The sequence below is a fragment of the Micromesistius poutassou genome (assembly GCF_964030765.1).
Source record: "Micromesistius poutassou genome assembly, chromosome: 6".
Lineage (NCBI taxonomy): Eukaryota > Metazoa > Chordata > Actinopteri > Gadiformes > Gadidae > Micromesistius > Micromesistius poutassou.
In genome coordinates this window covers 1249682-1267426 of record NC_140276.1, presented here as the reverse complement: position 1 = coordinate 1267426, position 17745 = coordinate 1249682, and the positions used below count along the sequence as shown (strand labels likewise).

At 52.4% G+C, this 17745-nt stretch overlaps 3 protein-coding genes across 4 annotated transcripts; 2 read left to right on the top strand and 1 right to left on the bottom strand.

Moving 5' to 3' along the window:
• On the bottom strand, positions 1–3421 carry slc25a51b (solute carrier family 25 member 51b). 2 transcript variants are annotated; one of them, XM_084469328.1, is made up of 2 exons: positions 3320–3421; positions 1–2338 (listed from the first exon to the last, which is right to left on the bottom strand). In XM_084469328.1, exon 2 carries the CDS (start codon positions 2265–2267, stop codon positions 1338–1340), a length of 930 nt encoding a protein of 309 aa, XP_084325454.1. In that variant the 5' UTR covers positions 2268–2338; positions 3320–3421; the 3' UTR covers positions 1–1337. The 2 variants fall into 2 exon arrangements, with proteins under 2 accessions (XP_084325454.1, XP_084325455.1); XM_084469329.1 differs by having other exon boundaries at positions 3316–3334.
• A 333-nt stretch (positions 3422–3754) lies between these two features.
• On the top strand, positions 3755–11139 carry ints10 (integrator complex subunit 10). Its single transcript, XM_084469988.1, has 17 exons — positions 3755–4073; positions 4266–4333; positions 4443–4546; positions 4730–4869; positions 4983–5064; positions 5284–5424; positions 5654–5828; positions 6274–6443; positions 6831–6970; positions 7316–7469; positions 7693–7775; positions 7901–8056; positions 8165–8273; positions 8404–8483; positions 8805–8967; positions 9157–9250; positions 10403–11139. Exons 1-17 carry the CDS (start codon positions 3945–3947, stop codon positions 10557–10559), a joined length of 2145 nt encoding a protein of 714 aa, XP_084326114.1. The 5' UTR covers positions 3755–3944; the 3' UTR covers positions 10560–11139.
• A 1720-nt stretch (positions 11140–12859) lies between these two features.
• Positions 12860–17678, top strand: klb (klotho beta; the record flags this gene model as incomplete). Its single annotated transcript, XM_084469070.1, has 7 exons — positions 12860–13627; positions 14242–14755; positions 14858–15126; positions 15350–15606; positions 15789–16729; positions 17176–17444; positions 17625–17678. The coding sequence occupies 7 exons, from the start codon at positions 12860–12862 to the stop codon at positions 17676–17678; spliced, it is 3072 nt and encodes a 1023-aa protein (XP_084325196.1).
• Between the last annotated feature and the right edge of the window lie 67 nt (positions 17679–17745).

The following is a 17745-nucleotide window of genomic DNA, read 5'->3' as shown; positions in this document are numbered from 1 at the left end:
AAAAAAAAAAGTAAAACAATACTTGTAAGTCACGAATACACATGCATACATTTGATGTCATCTTGTTTTTGGTATTGGTGTTGCGTTGTTCATTATCCTGCAGCAAGCCTCAGCACAGCCGCGATACTTACACACACACTTGTGCTTACCAGGGAGGGAGTAACAAATAGATCATAACGTCTGGTGAAATGGCAGCTGGAGCCCGGTGTGCAACTGAACATGAACCTCTCCCTCCATCTCCCTCTAGCCTCTCCTCACTGGGCTGTCACGTCCGGAGTGAACTACAGTCGGGTGTCTGCCTCTACTCAGGCTTGAAATCTGAGCCCATTATGTCAACAGGAGTCACAGGCGGGGAGGAGAGCGAGCGAGTGAGCACAGAAGAGAAGGGGAGAGAGAGAGCAAAGCAACAACGCGTAATGTAATGGAAGCAGGACAAATCTGCTTGCATTCGGACTGGTTCCAAATAAAGTATGTCATATATCATATCTTATTTAACGACTGCAGGTTAAAAATCTAACAAAATTAAGCGTCAAGACTGGCAAAGCAATTTAGCATTGTCATTTGACAGAATATAGTGAATCAATCACTGCCAATATATGTGTCTTTACAGTTAAAAACAGGTTCTGGGCTGTACATCACTGTATATTTTACAAACGTATACATCAGTGGGCACTTGGTCAAAACTTAAATACACAACCACACTGGCAGTAGCACTTAGGACAAAAAACTAGGACAGACATTGTTTGACAAAATGCAATATTTAGTCTGATTGGCATAGATGAGTGACAATGGGAACGTTTTATCAGAATGGATGATGGGGTTCACGGGTTACATCCAATACATTTGTTCTGCTGATTTTGTTCGGTAGCATGGTGGGTCGCAACTTTGAACAGCAACTGATCTTGGTCAAATAGAAACAAAACAACACAACAAACACACAAAGTAGAAACTAATCCTTGAGATTTCTGACAAATGCCTGAAAGAATTTTGCTCCCAAAATGAATGTAGGCCCCAGAGGGTGTAATGTAGGCCATGTCAATTGGACCCTGGAACAAGATATTATTGGTTATTCAGGCTTAAGCACGTGCCATTTAAATTCTGCAACAATAGCAAAATGTAACAATGGCAGTTATGTTCTTCTCCCCCTGAATGTTGACTCCCCTCAGGTCGTGGAACCCCAACTTCTGCAGGCCTTGCGTTCGGACAAACCCCAATGCTTCCTGCGTTGGACCCGAGGCCACACCTTCTGTCAATCAACTGTCAATCCCCACACTGCCACGTTCTGCATCGACTTCCCTTCCATCCTCACCCCCTTCCCCTCGCCACGGGCCCGCCGCTCACATGACCTTGAGCAGCAGCTCGTAGGTGGCGTTGATGATGCCCCAGGAGATCAGCGAGCGGTGGTAGTTGAGCTGGGCTCCCCGGAACAGCTTGGCCACGCTGCCGCCCCGCTCCCGCCACACCGTCTGCAGCACCTCGCCGCACGACCGGAACTCGCCGCCCACCTGGGACTGCGCCCGCGACTTCACCACGTTCAGGGGGTAGAACATGATCCCCAGGCCGGCGCCCAGCACGCCGCCGCACACAAAGTCGATGGCGATGTGGCCCAGCCCGCTGGAGGCCTGCGGCAGCTGCTCCTTGATGGGGCCGCGCAAGCCGAAGAAGAGCACGTTGCTGGGCCCGTTGCGCAGCAGCACGGGCACCAGGCCCCGGTAGCACTCGCGGACGCCGTGCTCGCTCAGCAGTGTCCGGAAGGTGTGCGCCGTGTTGTTGAAGCGTCCGTGGTGCCGGTGGTCCTGCAGCAGAGTCTGCACGCGCTCAAACGGCGTGAGGACGGCCTCGGTGGTGCCGGCCAGCGCCGCCGCGAAGCTGCGCGTGAACAGCTCCGGCACGCCCGTGCCGACGGCCCGGTCCAGCAGGAGCCGGGAGAAGTCCTCGTACAGGCCGAACATGATGGCCACCGTGGTGCTCTTCTGGAGCAGCGGGGGGAGCAGGCCCCGGTACAGGTTCCTCAGGCCGTCCCTCTGGAGCTGACGCACCGCCTCCGCCGCCAGCACGCCGTGCAGCTGCTGGCGGAACAGCACCTTCTGGACGGGGAACGTGATCACGATGTTGGTGAAGGCCGCGATGGAGCCGCAGGCGTAGTGCTTCCCCCGGGGCCCGAGCCAGGTGCCCAGCCCCCCCGCCGGCAGCAGGGAGCCGCGTCCTTCGCCCAGGGCGCCCTGAGACTGGGGGACTGGCTTCGGGTCCATGGTCGTAACAGCCATAGACGGCTAACCCCACCACGACCCGGGTTTACTCCTCAGCATCACGGCTGCACATCGCAGCGGTGGAAACCCTGTAAAGATATCACCATGAGTGACAGTATTATTATTATTATTATTATGATATTGAAAAAGAATACAGTTTCGAAAGCCATAGTGCTATAACTGGTTTGAAATATCATTTGCTTTTGGTAGAAAATGTATACATGGTAGTGAAACGTGTGGTCAATACCGTTCATGTGCAATAACAACGTGTCCGTGCATAACGTCCAGCACGGTAGCAAATCTACCCTGCTCGGGTCATCACCATACTATATATGTGTTATATTGTTTTAAAATAGCCTCCTTCTATTTTAGACGACCTCATGTGCGGACGGACAGCATAATGGTTCATTGGAGGTCAGGGATCAGCCGCCTACAGCCCAGCGTTACGTTGCGAAAATGTTCTCAAAGCGCTGGGTGGTCGGTGTTCCAAAAACGTGCACAAATGACCACGATCGTTCGTACTCCCTAAAGGTGTGTGCAGGGGGGACACGGACACGCCGAGATGACCCGACCTCAGCTGGTTTAAAATACACGATACGCCCTTGTCCCAGGCCCTGACAATCTCTCCACTGCAGGGTTAAGTAGGCCAGCAGCATGCTGACCCCAAAGTCCAACGATCCACCACCACTAAACCAGCCGTGTGGAGCGACCCAAGGGCAGTGCAAGGCCAGTCCAGTATCATGGGCTGGTGTTGGCATGACAAGCAGATCCTCCGCCCCATTCAAAGCATGAGCTAACAGCTAAGCTGCTAGCGCGTTAGCAGGCATAAATACACGTCCGTGTGCCCTGCTAGGAAGTGGTGGTGATATAGATAAGACCGCTGCGTTGAATCCTGTCCCTAAATTAAGGTGAATCGTGGGGATTTGACATTTAAAACACGTATCAGTGCGGGCCTGCAGTTTCTGTAAGCAGCAGGGAGCCTTGACGTCTGGGCACTATGAAGGAAGGGGTCAGCGGACGGGTTTGAAAGGCCGGAGTTGGACTATTTCAATAAATCAGACTTTACTTGCCGTGTACTATGAGATATGTCCTCCGACTTTACACGCAGAAGGTTGACGGCACACAGCTGTCCTGGGGTACAGATCGTGTCCTCAGCGCCTTGGCTACTGACAGCGCAGGCATTTCCGGCGCATGCGCGTTGCGCACCTCTTCAGGCGTGGACACAGGATGACGTCCCTGTGTTTCTTTTCCGCGGCCACTTGTCTGTGTTTATTTTATAATTATAGACAACCCTAACGTAGAGAAAACCCGCGTTATATATATAAATATGTATTAAAATATATATATATATATATATGTACGCTCGACCCTTCTCGGTTCCACGCATGCGTGTTCGTTCTGCGCCGCTAGATGGCGCCGTTGGCGTACACACACACGCACACAAGTAGGAGCTCTACGTCACTTGTGCCGCGACTGCACAATGACGTCATCAAGGCGTTTGAATGGAAACCGGACAATACTTTTGTTGTGCGATTGCACATTTTTTTTGAGATGCGTGCATGATTACACACATCTCGACACACGAGCACCACACCAAGTGAGTTACTCGAGGAAAACCCATTTAAACAAACACATGCGCGACGTCACGTTCGCCCTCGGCCTTCCTCACTGGGACTAAAAAGTATCTTCAGTGGGATGTCGGCTCAGAAGGACTGCGAGTTTCTGGTGAAGAGGGCTCGGGAGCTGGTCTCGGATGACCCGTGTGCAGCCAAGGCATGGCTGATCACTGCCCGGACCCTGTACCCCGCAGACTTCAACATACAGGTCAGGCTGCACGTCGAGCCAGTATTCAGACTACGTGTGTATAATTAATGGGGGGTGACTTACGATAGATAGGGCACGTGATTCAGGGGTATGTAAACCTCTGGTGTATAGGCCTAAATGTGAAACGTTCTGCAGCGGATCCAGCTGTCACCAGCACATGGCTCATGGTTGTGTGTGGCTTTGTTGTTGCAGTATGAGATGTATACCATAGAGAGAAATGCGGAGAGGACAGCTTCGGCCGGGAGATTACTGTATGACATGTGAGTATTGGTTAAGCAATAGCGTTTCGTCGTTATGACCATGGATGCATGTCATGACAATCGTTAAGGGCTGTGTCTGAACTCTTCTCATACGTGGTGTGTCCCTCAGGTTTATAAACTTCCCTGACCAGCCCGTAGTCTGGCGTGAAATCAGTGTCATCACAGCTGCCCTGCGCAGTGACTGTCAGGACAAGCATGCGTTGTTCCTCCGAGGTGAGGGGTCGTTGAGATATTTTTATTGTATATATAATAAATATAACCAAGAAATAGCCACTGAATACTGAAACATGAATTTCTGGTGTGTGTGTGTATGTGAACCCTCTCTCTCTCTCTCTCTCTCTCTCTCTCTCTCTCTCTCTCTCTCTCTCTCTCTCTCTCTCTCTCTCTCTGTTCCAGGACTGTTTGAGACCCTGCCTGGTCGCGTCCAGTGTGAGATGCTACTCAAGGCTACAGAACAGTGCTTCAACACTTTGGAGAAAGCGGAGATGCTGCTCCTTCTCCTCAAGCGTTTCCCGGAATCTGTGGTCCAACATGGAGTATGTGGCGACTTGCATCGATGACGACATATGGTGGACATCCACGTACAACGTCAGAAGAATGCGTGCCCTTAGAGCTAGCACTCATATATACGTGTCTGTTGAATGTTTAGGTGAACCTGGGGGAAACGCTGTTGGAGGCTGAAGTGTCAGAAAACTTGGACACCCCCGTCAACTGCTTTAGAAAACTCTTTGGTCAGTGAATTACTACATAATATACTATAAACATATATGCGTGTGTGTGTGTGTGTATGTATAATGCATATTTTACATATAAATATGTATAATATACTATATTATACATCAAATATAAATATACTTGTGTGTTTTTATAATATACTAAATTATACAGATTGATATGTGTGTGTTTTTGTGTAATGTACTGTCTGTGTGTGTGTGTGTGTGTGTGTGCAGTGTGCGAGGTCCTTCCGCTGATCATAAACAACGTGGACATGCGCTTGCCCGCAAGCCTGCTGCAGAAGTACATCCTGAAAGCGGCCGAGTTCTACATCGGATACGTGGCGCGCGGCCCTTCATCGGACGGACAGATACAGGGTAAATGTAGCCCACGTAGCCCGCGTACCAAAACGATTACATCAAACCCAGTTTAATGGAGGCTCTATTGGTTTCACATGCGTGCCGAACTGTGATAGGGGGGCTTGTTTGGATTTTCATTGTTTTTCTGGCTCTTTGGGAAGCTGACAACGTGTCACTGAATGGAAGAGTCAGCTTCATGCTGTTGGTAGCTGTGTCGTCCACACTGTCCACATTGTCCTTCTCTCAGGCGCTCCCGAGGTGGGCTCCCTGAAGTCCCCGAGCGGGTCCCGCGGGGCCCAGCGCTACGTGATCGAGGGCCTGTCGGAGAAGTCCTCCATGGTGACGGAGCCGTGGGAGAGGCTGCTGGACATCCTGGCCGTGGTCGGGGCACGCTGCGAGTGGCAGGGGGACAAGGGACAGAGGTGCGCCACTCTACCTCCTCCTCCTCCTCCTCCTCCTCCTCCTCCTCCTCCTCCTCCTCCTCCACGTGGCCCTAAGCCTGTGACCGTACACTGGATACATGGAGTGTCTTTCACACTGGGGAAAAACAGCAAACCTTTAGACCACAATAACACAGGGGAACCTATACAAAACACTGATGTGTAAACCTGCTCTGTACCGGATTATTTCTGCGAGGATTTGTTGTGTTGCATACTTAATTATAATCATCGATTTCTCATATTTAGCTGATTAGGCTATTGGGTTCTCTCAATCCATCTCCATCTCCTCTCACTCTTTCTCTCCATTTCTTGTGGCCGCTCTCTCCTTCCCTTCCCTCCCTTTCGTTTTATTTACGTATATATCTGTGCATCTCTATCTCTTATCTACATCCACATCTGTATTCTGTATCTCTCCGTGGGCCGCCAGGAGTTACGCGGAGCTGCTGCAGAGGGTGAAGGAGCTGTGCCGGTACCTGCCCAGCCTGGAGGGGGAGATGCGCGCCCGCTACTGCAGCCAGATGGTCATATGCTCGGTGCTGGTGCTGTTCCGCAGCGCCTTCCTCTACGCCTCCGCCGTGCAGCCCGCACTCTTCCAGGGTCAGTCCACGTCTGTTGGTGTTTTATCGGCCCTTGTTGTTTTGCATCGGTTGCTCAAGTTTTTGGGCATTCCTAAACAAAGCTATTTTCGTTAACTGAAGTGTTATCGTGATGCCTTGTTGTATCTAGTAAGGAATGGTGCTGGTGTTAAAAAGGTAATGATAGCCATCTGCTGGGCAGTGGGGGGGGGGGGGGGTTATGTGATCTAATGCTTAATGATAACATGAAATAACAACGCTGTGACACTATTTAGCACGGAAACGCCCCCAACCCCCGCTATGGGGCTTCAGGGGCGGTGAACACTACCTGCGCCACACCCCTAGGCTCCGCCACTGCGCTGCGAGAGGCTCCTGACCCGTGTGGTTGTGTGTGCTCTGCTGCCGGCAGGTCTGAACGCGCTGAGCTCGGGGCCCTGGATCCTGCTGGAGGACCTGAGCCTGGTGTACAGCGACGTGGAGGTGGAGCGGCCGCCCGGCAAACACGGACACAAGAAGCGCAAGATGGCGGACGGGCGGGAGAAGACCGCGGTGAGAGTCCCCCGGACGGAGCTGGTGACCGGGTCGGGTGTTGTTGTGTCGCTTGTGTGGCCTGTGCCGATGACTAAGATGAGGCGTCGTGGTTAATGACGATGATGTTTAAAGGTTGAAGGCTTCTCCGTCTGTTAGCTTTATTTACCCGGGGATTTCTTCAATGATGTACCAATATGCGTATCTATATGTGATGCTATGATGATGATGATGTAGTTATTTCATTGTTGTATTATATACATACAATCAACAGGGACCACGCTACAGAAGAGAAGCATATATATATATATATATTTATTTATTATTATTATTATTAAAGCTGCTTGCTGTGTGTTTTCCCCTCAGAGCTCTGATGATGAGGAAGGTCTAGGAAAGGGACGCGGCCGACACATCCTAGTGAACAAGACGGAGATGCCTGGCTGGTCGGAGACTCTGGAGAGCTTCCGCATGGCAAGGGAGAGCTGGGACCTTCTGCACTCCCACGAGATCCTGGAGACCGGTAACACACACATACTCACGCTCACATATTCACACACACACTTACTCATTTAAATATAATGAGACCATTTTTTTTTTTTTTTTACTGAATATCCTTTGAGGCTGAGCTTTAACAAAAACATAAACGTTGTAAATATTATTTACAACGAGGTCCTCGGTTAGAAAATGACTTTGGCTTTGAATACAGAGCCGGAGAAGTATTTACTTTATTTTTCGTCCCCCAGAATTCAAGAAGATCTGTGCCTCGTGGAAGACGGACAACTGGCTGTGGTTCAGAATTTTCCTCACGGACACGACCATATACCAGGCAAGCGTCACCACACCACGTCCCCATGCACGCAATAGAAAAACCATCGGGTCGAAGCTGTGAGCGCGTAGCGTCATGACATGCGAGTACTGCGTCTCACGCCCCACATGGCGTCTCCCTTTCAGGGACAGTACCGCAAGGCGCTGTCCAGCCTGCACCAGATGGCCTCCGTGCAGCAGCCTCAGCCGGGCCAGCAGAGTCCCTCCGGACAGGCCAGCCTGGAGGGCAGCAGGGCCCTCATCCAGCAGGCCTCGTGCCACTACGCCCTGGGAGAGTATAGGGTCGGTACACGCGCTCGGCTCGACTCTCGCACGCACTTCCCGTAGGAAAGCACACGATCCCCCACGAGCTGATGTTGCTCTGCACGACCGGCGATTATGTCTCCTCAGGTGGCCTGCGAGAAGCTCCTGGACGTGGTGGGCGGGCTGGTGCCCCCGAGCCACGAGCCGGTCAAGACCCCGGAGGAGCAGGGCAGGGCCAAGAACAAACCGAGGAAAGGTCAGCAACGCCGCCGACGTGACAGACCGACATGTTCTCACTCACACGCCCTGCACGCTGCAACGTTTGCGTTTGCGCCCCGCGCCCCGGGGGGCCTGAGTGACAGACCAGTGTGCCTCTCTCCAACCAGGAAGCGACCTGCGACTGCTGCCCTGCACCAGCAAGGCCATCCTGCCCTTCTGTCTGCAGCTCATGTTCGCCTGCTTCAAGGTGAGTGTCCATGGCGGATGGATAGCACGGCGGCGCCCCCCCTGGTGGCTCACCGGGGTGGAGTGCGTACCATATAGGCTCGGTCCTGATCGCAGCGACCCGGGTTCGATTCCTGCCCGCGGTCCTTTGCCCTTTGCTGCACGTCCTACCCTCTCTCTCTCCCCCCCCCCCCATACCTTCCTGTCCAACTCACTCTCATCATAAAGCATAAGAAATGCAAAAGTAAATCTTTAAGGATGGATAATACACGCATATGGTACACGCGCGTGTGTGTGTATGACGACGGGCTAACCCGGCTAATCCTCTGTGGGCGGCGGTCAGCTCCGCGTGTTCACAGACAACCGCGACGACCTGTCTCTGGGCCACGTGGTGGTGCTGCTGCAGCACGACTGGCCCCAGGGCGAGAGTCTGTTCCTGAAGGCGCTGGACAAGATCATCCAGCAGGCCAGCTTCCAGTACGAGAACTTCTTCAACTACGTCACCAGTATCCTTGCGTTGCCGAAGTGTGCGTGCGTGCGTGCGTGCGTGCGTGCGTGTGTGTGTGTGTGTGTGTGTGTCTGGTGTGTGTGTGTGTGTGTGTCTGGTGTGTGTGTGTGAGATCATATAGTCGCTTAATGTTAATTATTTATTTTATTGTGTAAGTATTATTATTTTCCTGGAGCTCATGGTTCAGACATCGACATGCTGGAGGAGTTTGCCTACCTGCGCACTCCGGAAGGCGGGCGGATCCAGCTGGAGCTGCTGCCCAATCAGGGCATACTAATCAAGTGAGTCTCCGCCCCCACACCAACGGGACCCCTTTTTTTTTTTCTCGGTTGGCTCACCGCGCCCGTTCTGTTCCGCCGTTGGGTTTTCTCTCTCTCTCGAGGATCAGTGGTTTGGGATGGTGATGAAGATGATGATAATGATGATGATGATGATGGCGTCCTATTGGTCAATGCGGGCACAGTACTCCCCTACGTCGCCCCCCCTCTCCCATGGTGTGTAAGCTGGCGTTTTGCGGCGTAGGAGAGAATTTGAATCAAATGTTTTTATTTTTAATGCTGTGAAGAAGTGTCGGCGGTCGCGCGTGCGTCCCTGTTGTGATGACGATGCCTGCATGCGTCCCTCACTGACTGCCAGTTGTGACTCGGATGTTGATGTCCCTCAGGAACCCTAGTCCCGCCCTGGGTGGGGTGGAGTTAAATACCCTTCTGCTACAAGGGGTCCAGACCATAGACAGGTACCCCCTGGCCCCCTCCGCTCAGAGTGACCATCCCTCACCCACCCCCCACCCCCCCCCCCCATCACCGGTCACCCTCCCCTCATACCATACGTCACGGTTTAAGTTGTCAACCACTATCGCCCCCCCCCCCCTCCCCCTCCCAAACACTCCCCCTTTCAGCTATACTTTGGCCCGGACATGCTGCATCGAGGGCTAGTTGTTTGTCCTTTTGGGTTTTCTCTGTCAGGGTCTCTGTCTTTGATTTTGAATTTGATCCATTGCTCGCCTGCCCGTGGTCATCAGTTACTGTTGTGGTTGTTGTTGTCGTCGTCGTCGTTGTTGTTGTGCTAGGGTTCTTTTTGTATTTTATTTTGCCATGCCATTTCACTTATCCTTATTTCATTTGCGAATGTGGTTATTGTGTTCACTTTTGATTACATTTTACATTTGATCTGAAACTAAAGAGCAGTTTTAAAATCATGAATTAATCACACAAAATGATTCAGGATTATAATTGTATCACTCATAATATACATTATTTAATCCAGCTTCTGTGCTCTAGGATACACGCATTAACATTTAACAACACGAACGGTAATAATAATTCATTCAATAATTCAATCAGAGTATCATTAGAGAGCGTGTTGCTGCTCTACAACGCGAGTCCCTCCCGGTGCCCCGGTGTCATGCCTCTGACCCCCCCCTGACCCTGCAGACACCACACGGTGACGCGAGGCATCACCAAGGGGGTGAAGGAGGACTTCAGGCTGGCCATGGAGCGGCAGGTGTCGCGCTGCGGAGAGAACCTGCTGGGGGTCCTCCATCGCTTCTGCCTCAACGAGAAGATCATGATCATCCAGTCTCTGCCGTGACCCCGCGGGGGGGGGGAACTCCAAGAACTACACTTCCCAGCAGGAGACGGTGGACCACGTATGCCTGCTTTCTTGGGGGGGGGGGGGGGGGGGTCTGTGGCCCGGCACTGAGAGACTTTGGTTGTTTAACCGTTAACGGATGGCAGCTGGGGTTGTCGTTGGAGACAAACGTGCTACACAAACGTGCTACACAAACGTGCTACACAAACGTGCTACACAAACGTGCTACACACAAACACATGCACGTGCACATACAGTTACACGTGTGACACACACACACACACACACACAACCATTGATCTGGAACTGTTCTTTTTTTTTTAATGGATCCTTGTTTGGCGAGTACAGATTTATTTAATATCGTTTTTTTTCTATCGTAATTCGGTCATTTTTGTGCCTCTCTGGTCTTTCAAGAAGTTTGAAGTTAGGTTTCATCAAACACAATTATTTTTATATGCGTGGCTCTTCTGCGATTCAACAAATTCAAACACATTTTTGGCACTGTTTAGTGTACATGTATTTTGTACGTTATATACTGAATGAAGCATTGGTTGGTATAAATGTTTCCATTAAAGGTAAAATAATGAATCTGGATTTGACTGCTGATTTATGAAAATGCAAACCCCACCTAGGAGCCAGGACCAATTTAAATACTGCTCTTATGCTCAACTCCCCCTTTTTTTCTCTCGCTCTGAAATGACATGCTCCACAAGGAAGGTACAGGAAAGGGTGGTTAATCACAAATCAGACAAAAATATGAAACAAACGCCTACTGGACTGGGATCTGGGCAGTGGTGAAAACAACTGTCTGTGGTGAAACAGAATCTGAAGGTTTTAAAAAGGGGACTTACGACAACGGAGAACCATCAAACTAAATTAAGTGGAAACTCATCAATCAGTTTTGGTTCCCCTATTTTATTAATTGTTGACTGAAGAAAATGGCTGTAAAAACGATCCCTGTTTCCTCCTCACATTACGTTTATTACACATTAAATTGAATTTCTGATAAATGATGTGAAAATAACGATTTACTAACTAAGAAAAACAACCACACAACAGTCACACTAGAGACACAATGAGTCACAATAGGTCTCTAAATGGCATAGTACGTGTCGTATCTTGGAATATAGAGGCTTAGTTATCTGACGCAGGCACCCAACAAGGCTGGGGAGGTGGAGATGCACTAAACATTCAATTGCTTTCAAAGGACACCTTTTATTTGTCTGGCCCCCAGCCCTGCGGCGCTGGCCATCACTCAGCAGGTGCTGCACGGGGCCAAAGCTAACTGGGCCGTTACCTCGGCTGCCGTGTTTTGATCAAATCTCGAAGGAGGACTCGCGACATGGATGGCGTAATCCGGCCATTAACCTGTGGTTTAATGGCCGGAGTACAACTTTGTTTTTGTTTCTTCCTATTCGATTAAGACCGTGTGTGTGTGTGTGTGTATGTGAGTGATGGCCTGTGTGTGTGTCCATGCGTGTGTGTGTGTGTGTGCGTGCGTGTGCCTGCATGCGTGCATGCGTTGCTCTCCGCACTTCTGCAGGTGATATTGTTCTGGCCCCAACCCTAAATAGGATCATATATTTCAGGTTTCTGAAATTGAATCCCAAAATCTCTAACTGGCTATTGACAGACGGGTTTCAGTCGAGGAACCGGATTCTGATCAAATAAGACCGGGCCGCTCAGAAGGATATTGTTTGGGGGTTCAGAAGCTCCACATGCATCTCTGTGTGTGTGTTTGGGATTTGAAGTGAAATGTAAGGCACTTGAAAGTGGTGCAACAAATGATCAGAGTACAAGCTAATTATTAACTTATTAACCTCCTTCAGAGCAATGAACAACATACTTATAGGTGTGTGTGTGTGTGTGTGTGTGTGTGTGTGTGTGTGTGTGTGTGTGTGTGTTGCTGCGAGGGAAAGGGTGGACTGAAAGGGGAAGATTGGGAATGACGTTGGATCGTGTTAGAGGCTAGTAGGCAATAAACCAACTTACGTCCTATCTGGTCTGGAACATGGATTTATGACTCGAGTGTTGTGCGAACGTACACTATGCGGCAGGGAGGGGCTAAAGGAAAGCACATGAAAACCCAGGGAGAGGGAGCAAAGGCTAAGCAGTCAAATGCACCACACCACCACTCCTCAGCTGCACAAGCCCAACTTCTCCATCCTTCGCTGGATCGATTCTGCTCCCCCCTCGGCACCATGAACAGGTTTCATCTCAAGTGAATCGCTGAAACCTTCGCCCAGGAAACTCCTCCGCATTTTGGACTCTCCACTGAAGCAAGGCGCCCTATTCCCGGGATGCTGAACCCTTTAACCACCCTGCCCCTGCCGTGCATCTGGCTCTCTGTTGTCTTGGCGACGGGGGGCCCGGACACGGCGGCCGGCGCCCCGGGGAGCGGCAGGAGGCTGTGGCAGCGGCCCGGCGGCGTGGACCCCGGCCCCCGCGCCGGACACCTCCTGCGGGACACCTTCCCCGCCGGGTTCCTCTGGGCCACCGGCACCTCCGCCTTCCAGACCGAGGGGGCCTGGGACCGGGACGGGAAGGGGCCCTCCGTCTGGGACCTCCACGCCCACGCCCACGCCGCGGACGGAGGCGGGGGGAACGCCGACGTGGCGAGCGACAGCTACGCCCGCTGGGAGGAGGACGTGGCGGCGCTGGAGTACCTGGGGGTGACGGCGTACTCCTTCTCCCTCTCCTGGCCCAGGCTTTTCCCCGACGGTGACGCCGGCGGGGAGCCCAACGCTGAGGCCGTGCAGCACTACCGCCGGCTGGTGGGGAGGCTGGTGGAGAGGGGGATCAGGCCCGTCGTGACCCTCTTCCACTGGGACCTGCCGCAGGAGCTGCAGCGGCGCTACGGCGGCTGGAAGAACGAGTCCCTGGTGGGGCTGTTTGAAGGGTACGCCGCCTTCTGTTTCCGCACGTTTGGCGACGAGGTGAAGCACTGGCTCACCGTGCACAACCCCTATCTGGTGGCGGTGCAGGGATACAGGACAGGGCTGCACGCGCCAGGGGAGAAGGGGGAGGATCTGTCGGTCCCCCTCATGGTGGCCCATAACCTGATCAGGGTAAGTTAAAAGAGAGGAGGCTGGGGGGTATGGGTGGGAGTCTATAACAAGATCAAAGTTCAAGGAGATGTTAGGTTAGATGACGTTTTGTTGACGTTTGTTTTGGTTAGGGTTTTAAGGAGTCTGCTTGTTCTTTGAAGGTTAGCATCCCAGAATGTTTTATTAACTTTCGTCTGCGATGAAATATTTTCTTGCAGTTAAGAAACCACTTTCACAGAATATAACATGATTGGTGCAAATTGCTGAAGAATACGTTTTCAATACATAGTAAGCAGTCACAATAAATACAACTCAGACTGGCTTATAACTACAATTATTTTAAAATTATTTTAGAGATTTTATTTTAGAATAGAGTTCAATCAGATTCTATGTGCAAAAGAAGATTGCCCCTGCAATAGTACATATGTTATTGCCTAACCGGAGACTCCAATAGACACGTGGCTAAGTGGGTCAAAGTCCACCACATTAAAATACAGTTTGTTGCAGGAAGTAAGGGAGACATGCACCAGTAGCCATCTGCTGTGCATCACTGCCCTCATTGGTGCATGCATACTAAGTACAACGACAGTACCTTTCTGCAGTATATTCGGAACATGCTCCACGTTGTTTTCCAGGCTCACGCTAGAGCATGGCACACATACAACGACCAGTTCCGCCCGACCCAGAGAGGGGAGGTGTCCGTTGTGCTGGGCTCGCCCTGGGTCGTCCCTCCAAGGACTCCAGCCTCCCAGGCCAACGTGGAGCTCTGCCAACGATCCATGGAGGCAGTGCTCGGATGGTTCGCCAACCCCATCTTCGGGGACGGCGACTACCCGGCCTCCATGAGGTCCCAGCACGGAGACCTGCTCCCCGCGTTCACCCCCGAGGAGAAGGCTCGGTTACGGGGGACGGCGGACTTCTTCGCTCTCTCCTTCGGCCCCAACGACCTCCGTCTCAGCCGCGGCCTGGTCCCGTACGGACAGAGTGTGAGCCCGGACCTGAGGAGCATCTTAAAGTGGATCCAGCTGGAGTACGGGGACAGGAGGATTCTGGTGGCCGAGGGAGGCTGGTTCTCCGAGGCTGCCGTGGAAACAGAGGATACGGTCGCCATATACCTGATGAAACGCTTCATCAACCAGGTTCTACAAGGTGAGTGGGTGGGTCGAAAAAAACGGGGCGAGGTGCGAACGGAACGGGATTCGAGATCCGAAAAAAGGCAATTTACAAATGTCCTGTTCTTGTTCGTTTCAGCCATCGAGGTTGACGGCGTGCAGGTGTTTGGCTACACCGCCTGGTCTCTGGTGGACGGGTTTGAGTGGAACTACGGCTACAGTTTGAGGCGAGGCCTCTTCTACGTCGACTTCAGTCAGCCCAACCGCACCAGGGTCCCCAAGACCACCGCGCAGTACTACAGGCGCGTGATCGGTGACAACGGTTTCCCCGGCGACGAAAGCTCCCGCGAGATCAGAGGGCGTTTCCCCTGCGATTTCCACTGGGGCGTCTCGGACTCCACTCTGCAGGTGAAGCAAACGGGAAGGCTCAGATGCATGGTAGCGCAATACTAACGCAATCACAGCCCTCGGGATGAGATTACCTCCTGGTGGGCAGAAATGGCCAGGGATTATATAAAAGACTTTAGACTTTCTTATTTATTTAACTGCATAACATGGTCTCAGTTGCATGCTATGAAGCTGAGGATACCTCAGACTACATAACTGTTATCTGATTTCGCCGTTACTGCAGGTCCACTTCCATCCTTACTCGCCTCAGTTCAGGGATCCTCACCTGTACAGGTGGAACCTGACCGGCGATGGAGGGTTGCATGTGGTCCCAGAGGTCCGGGTCAAACCCAGAGCACCCCAGTGTACCGACTACCCCACCATCCACACTCACTTCAAGCTGTTTGCCTCAACGGGGGCGACTCACTACCGCTTTGGCCTCGACTGGTCTCTGATCCTCCCCCGGGGAGACCTCTCTACGGTCAACACAGAGGCTCTAAGGTGAACTATAAAGGTTAATATTACAAATAATATAAATGTTGCTATTTTTGCAACAACAAAAAAAAAAAAAAATCCATTCAAAATGTCTGTTTTATGCTTCCGCACTAACCACCCCCCCCTCTCAGATACCCGTTACAAAGCCATTTTTAATCCTATTTCATGGGGGTTGTTCTACCTGAAAGGTACTACCGTTGTTTCCTGACCAAGCTCCATGAACACAACCTGGAGGCAGTCGTCACCCTGTACTACCCCACGCATCGAGCACCTTTCCTGGGGCTGCCGGAGCCACTGCACGCCTCGGGGGGGTGGCTGAACCAGAGCACAGTGGAGGCCTTCCAGGACTACACGTCGCTCTGCTTCCGTGAGCTGGGCACCTGGGTCCGACACTGGATCACCGTCAATGAGCCGAACAGATTGGTGGACGTGTTCCCCGACGTGGAACAGCAGCACCGCGCGACTCGTAATCTTCTCCTGGCCCACGCCAAAGCCTGGAGACTGTACGAGAGGGAGCATGCAAGTGAACGGGGAGGTCTGGTGTCCATGGCACTGCACGCCGACTGGGCCCAACCAGCCAACCCTTTCCTGGAGTCGCACACGGAAGCAGCCCAGAGACTACTCCTGTTTGAACTCGGTCGCTTCTTAGACCCAATACTGGATGCTGCAAGCCCGAGGCGAGGTGGAAAAGCGGGCGTCACACCAGAGGAGAAGATCTACCTGGAGCAGAGAGCTCTGGTGTCGGCTCTCCCTTCGTCCCCTTGGCCGAGCTTCAGCGAACCAGAGAAAGAGCTTCTCAAAGGGACGCTCGGTTTTATCGCGCTCAACCACTTCACCACCCGTCTGGCATCGCCGCATCCACACTCCCAAAGCGCCGAGCCAGACCTACAGCAGCCACAGCGTCCGGCTCATGGCTGCCTGCTCTTCTCGGATCCCAACTGGGCCAGGTCTGGGCTGGGGCAGGCCCTGGTGCCCCGGGGCCTGCGGAGGCTCCTGGGCTGGGTGACGGCGAGGTACGGCGGGGACCTGCCCATCGTGGTCACAGCCAGTGGTGTGGACGATCCAGCTCTGGTGGAGGACAGCCTGAGGCAGCGCTACATCAGCAGCTACCTGCAGGAGGCTCTCAAAGGTGAGACGGCAGAATGCCTCTTTCATTATGCAGCACAGAAGAACTTCTGCTTATATTAACTTATTTTACTTAATTAATAAGTATTGTGATTTGTTTATCACGAGCCATGGACCGATTTCATTGTTTACGACCCCCGCACTCTGAAAAACCAACTTTACGAGAAACCATAAACAGAAGGAGAGAAAACGTAGATAAGAGAAGATCAGCTACACTAGCATCACTCACTGTGCTTGTTCTGCTATGCACCCATCCTTGACCTGAGTGACCCAGTTGTCCATCCATCGCAAGTTAGTTTGAAAGACAGTCCATCAATATGCTTTAATTGTACATTGACGACAGTGTGTTGCAGCAGAACGTCAACACGGTTCAATTTAATCACGATGAAAGGCTGGCCTCACGCTACTTAACTAAATCCTCATCATCCCCCTTCTCTGCCGGGTCTGCAGCTCGCCAGCTGGACGGAGTCAACCTCCAGGGCTTCTACGTGTGGAAGCTTCAGGACCGACTTGCGCCGCAGTTCGGCCTCTTCGCGTCCGCCCACCACCGGTCCAAACCCAAGGCCTCGGTCGCCGCCTACCGAGACATCGTGCAGCGCGGCGGTTTCCCGGCCGACAACAGCAGCACGCAGAGCTGCGGGTCCGGGGGTGAGTCGCAGCAGGAGTCGTGCGCCATATGCGCGCGGATCCTGGGGAACAAACCCTTACTGGTGTTCGGAGTTTGCCTATTGACGTCCGCGGTCATGCTGGGAGCAGTGCTCGCCGTGGTCCTCAGACACAGAGCGCGGAGGAGCAGAGGGGGGGCCAGGGGGAAGAGGAGGAGGAGGAGGAGGACGGGGACGGGGGTGTCCGTGTCCGTGTGTGCAGCCCCTCCTCACATTCGGTGTGAACCGTGGCAGCGGGTCAACACAGTGCGGGGTGTGACGGACAAGATCCGCGTGGTTCAACACTAGACGCGACCGTCTGTGATGACTGTTGTTGATTTCTGCCGCTGTTTTTAAGTTTAGCCAATCGACACTG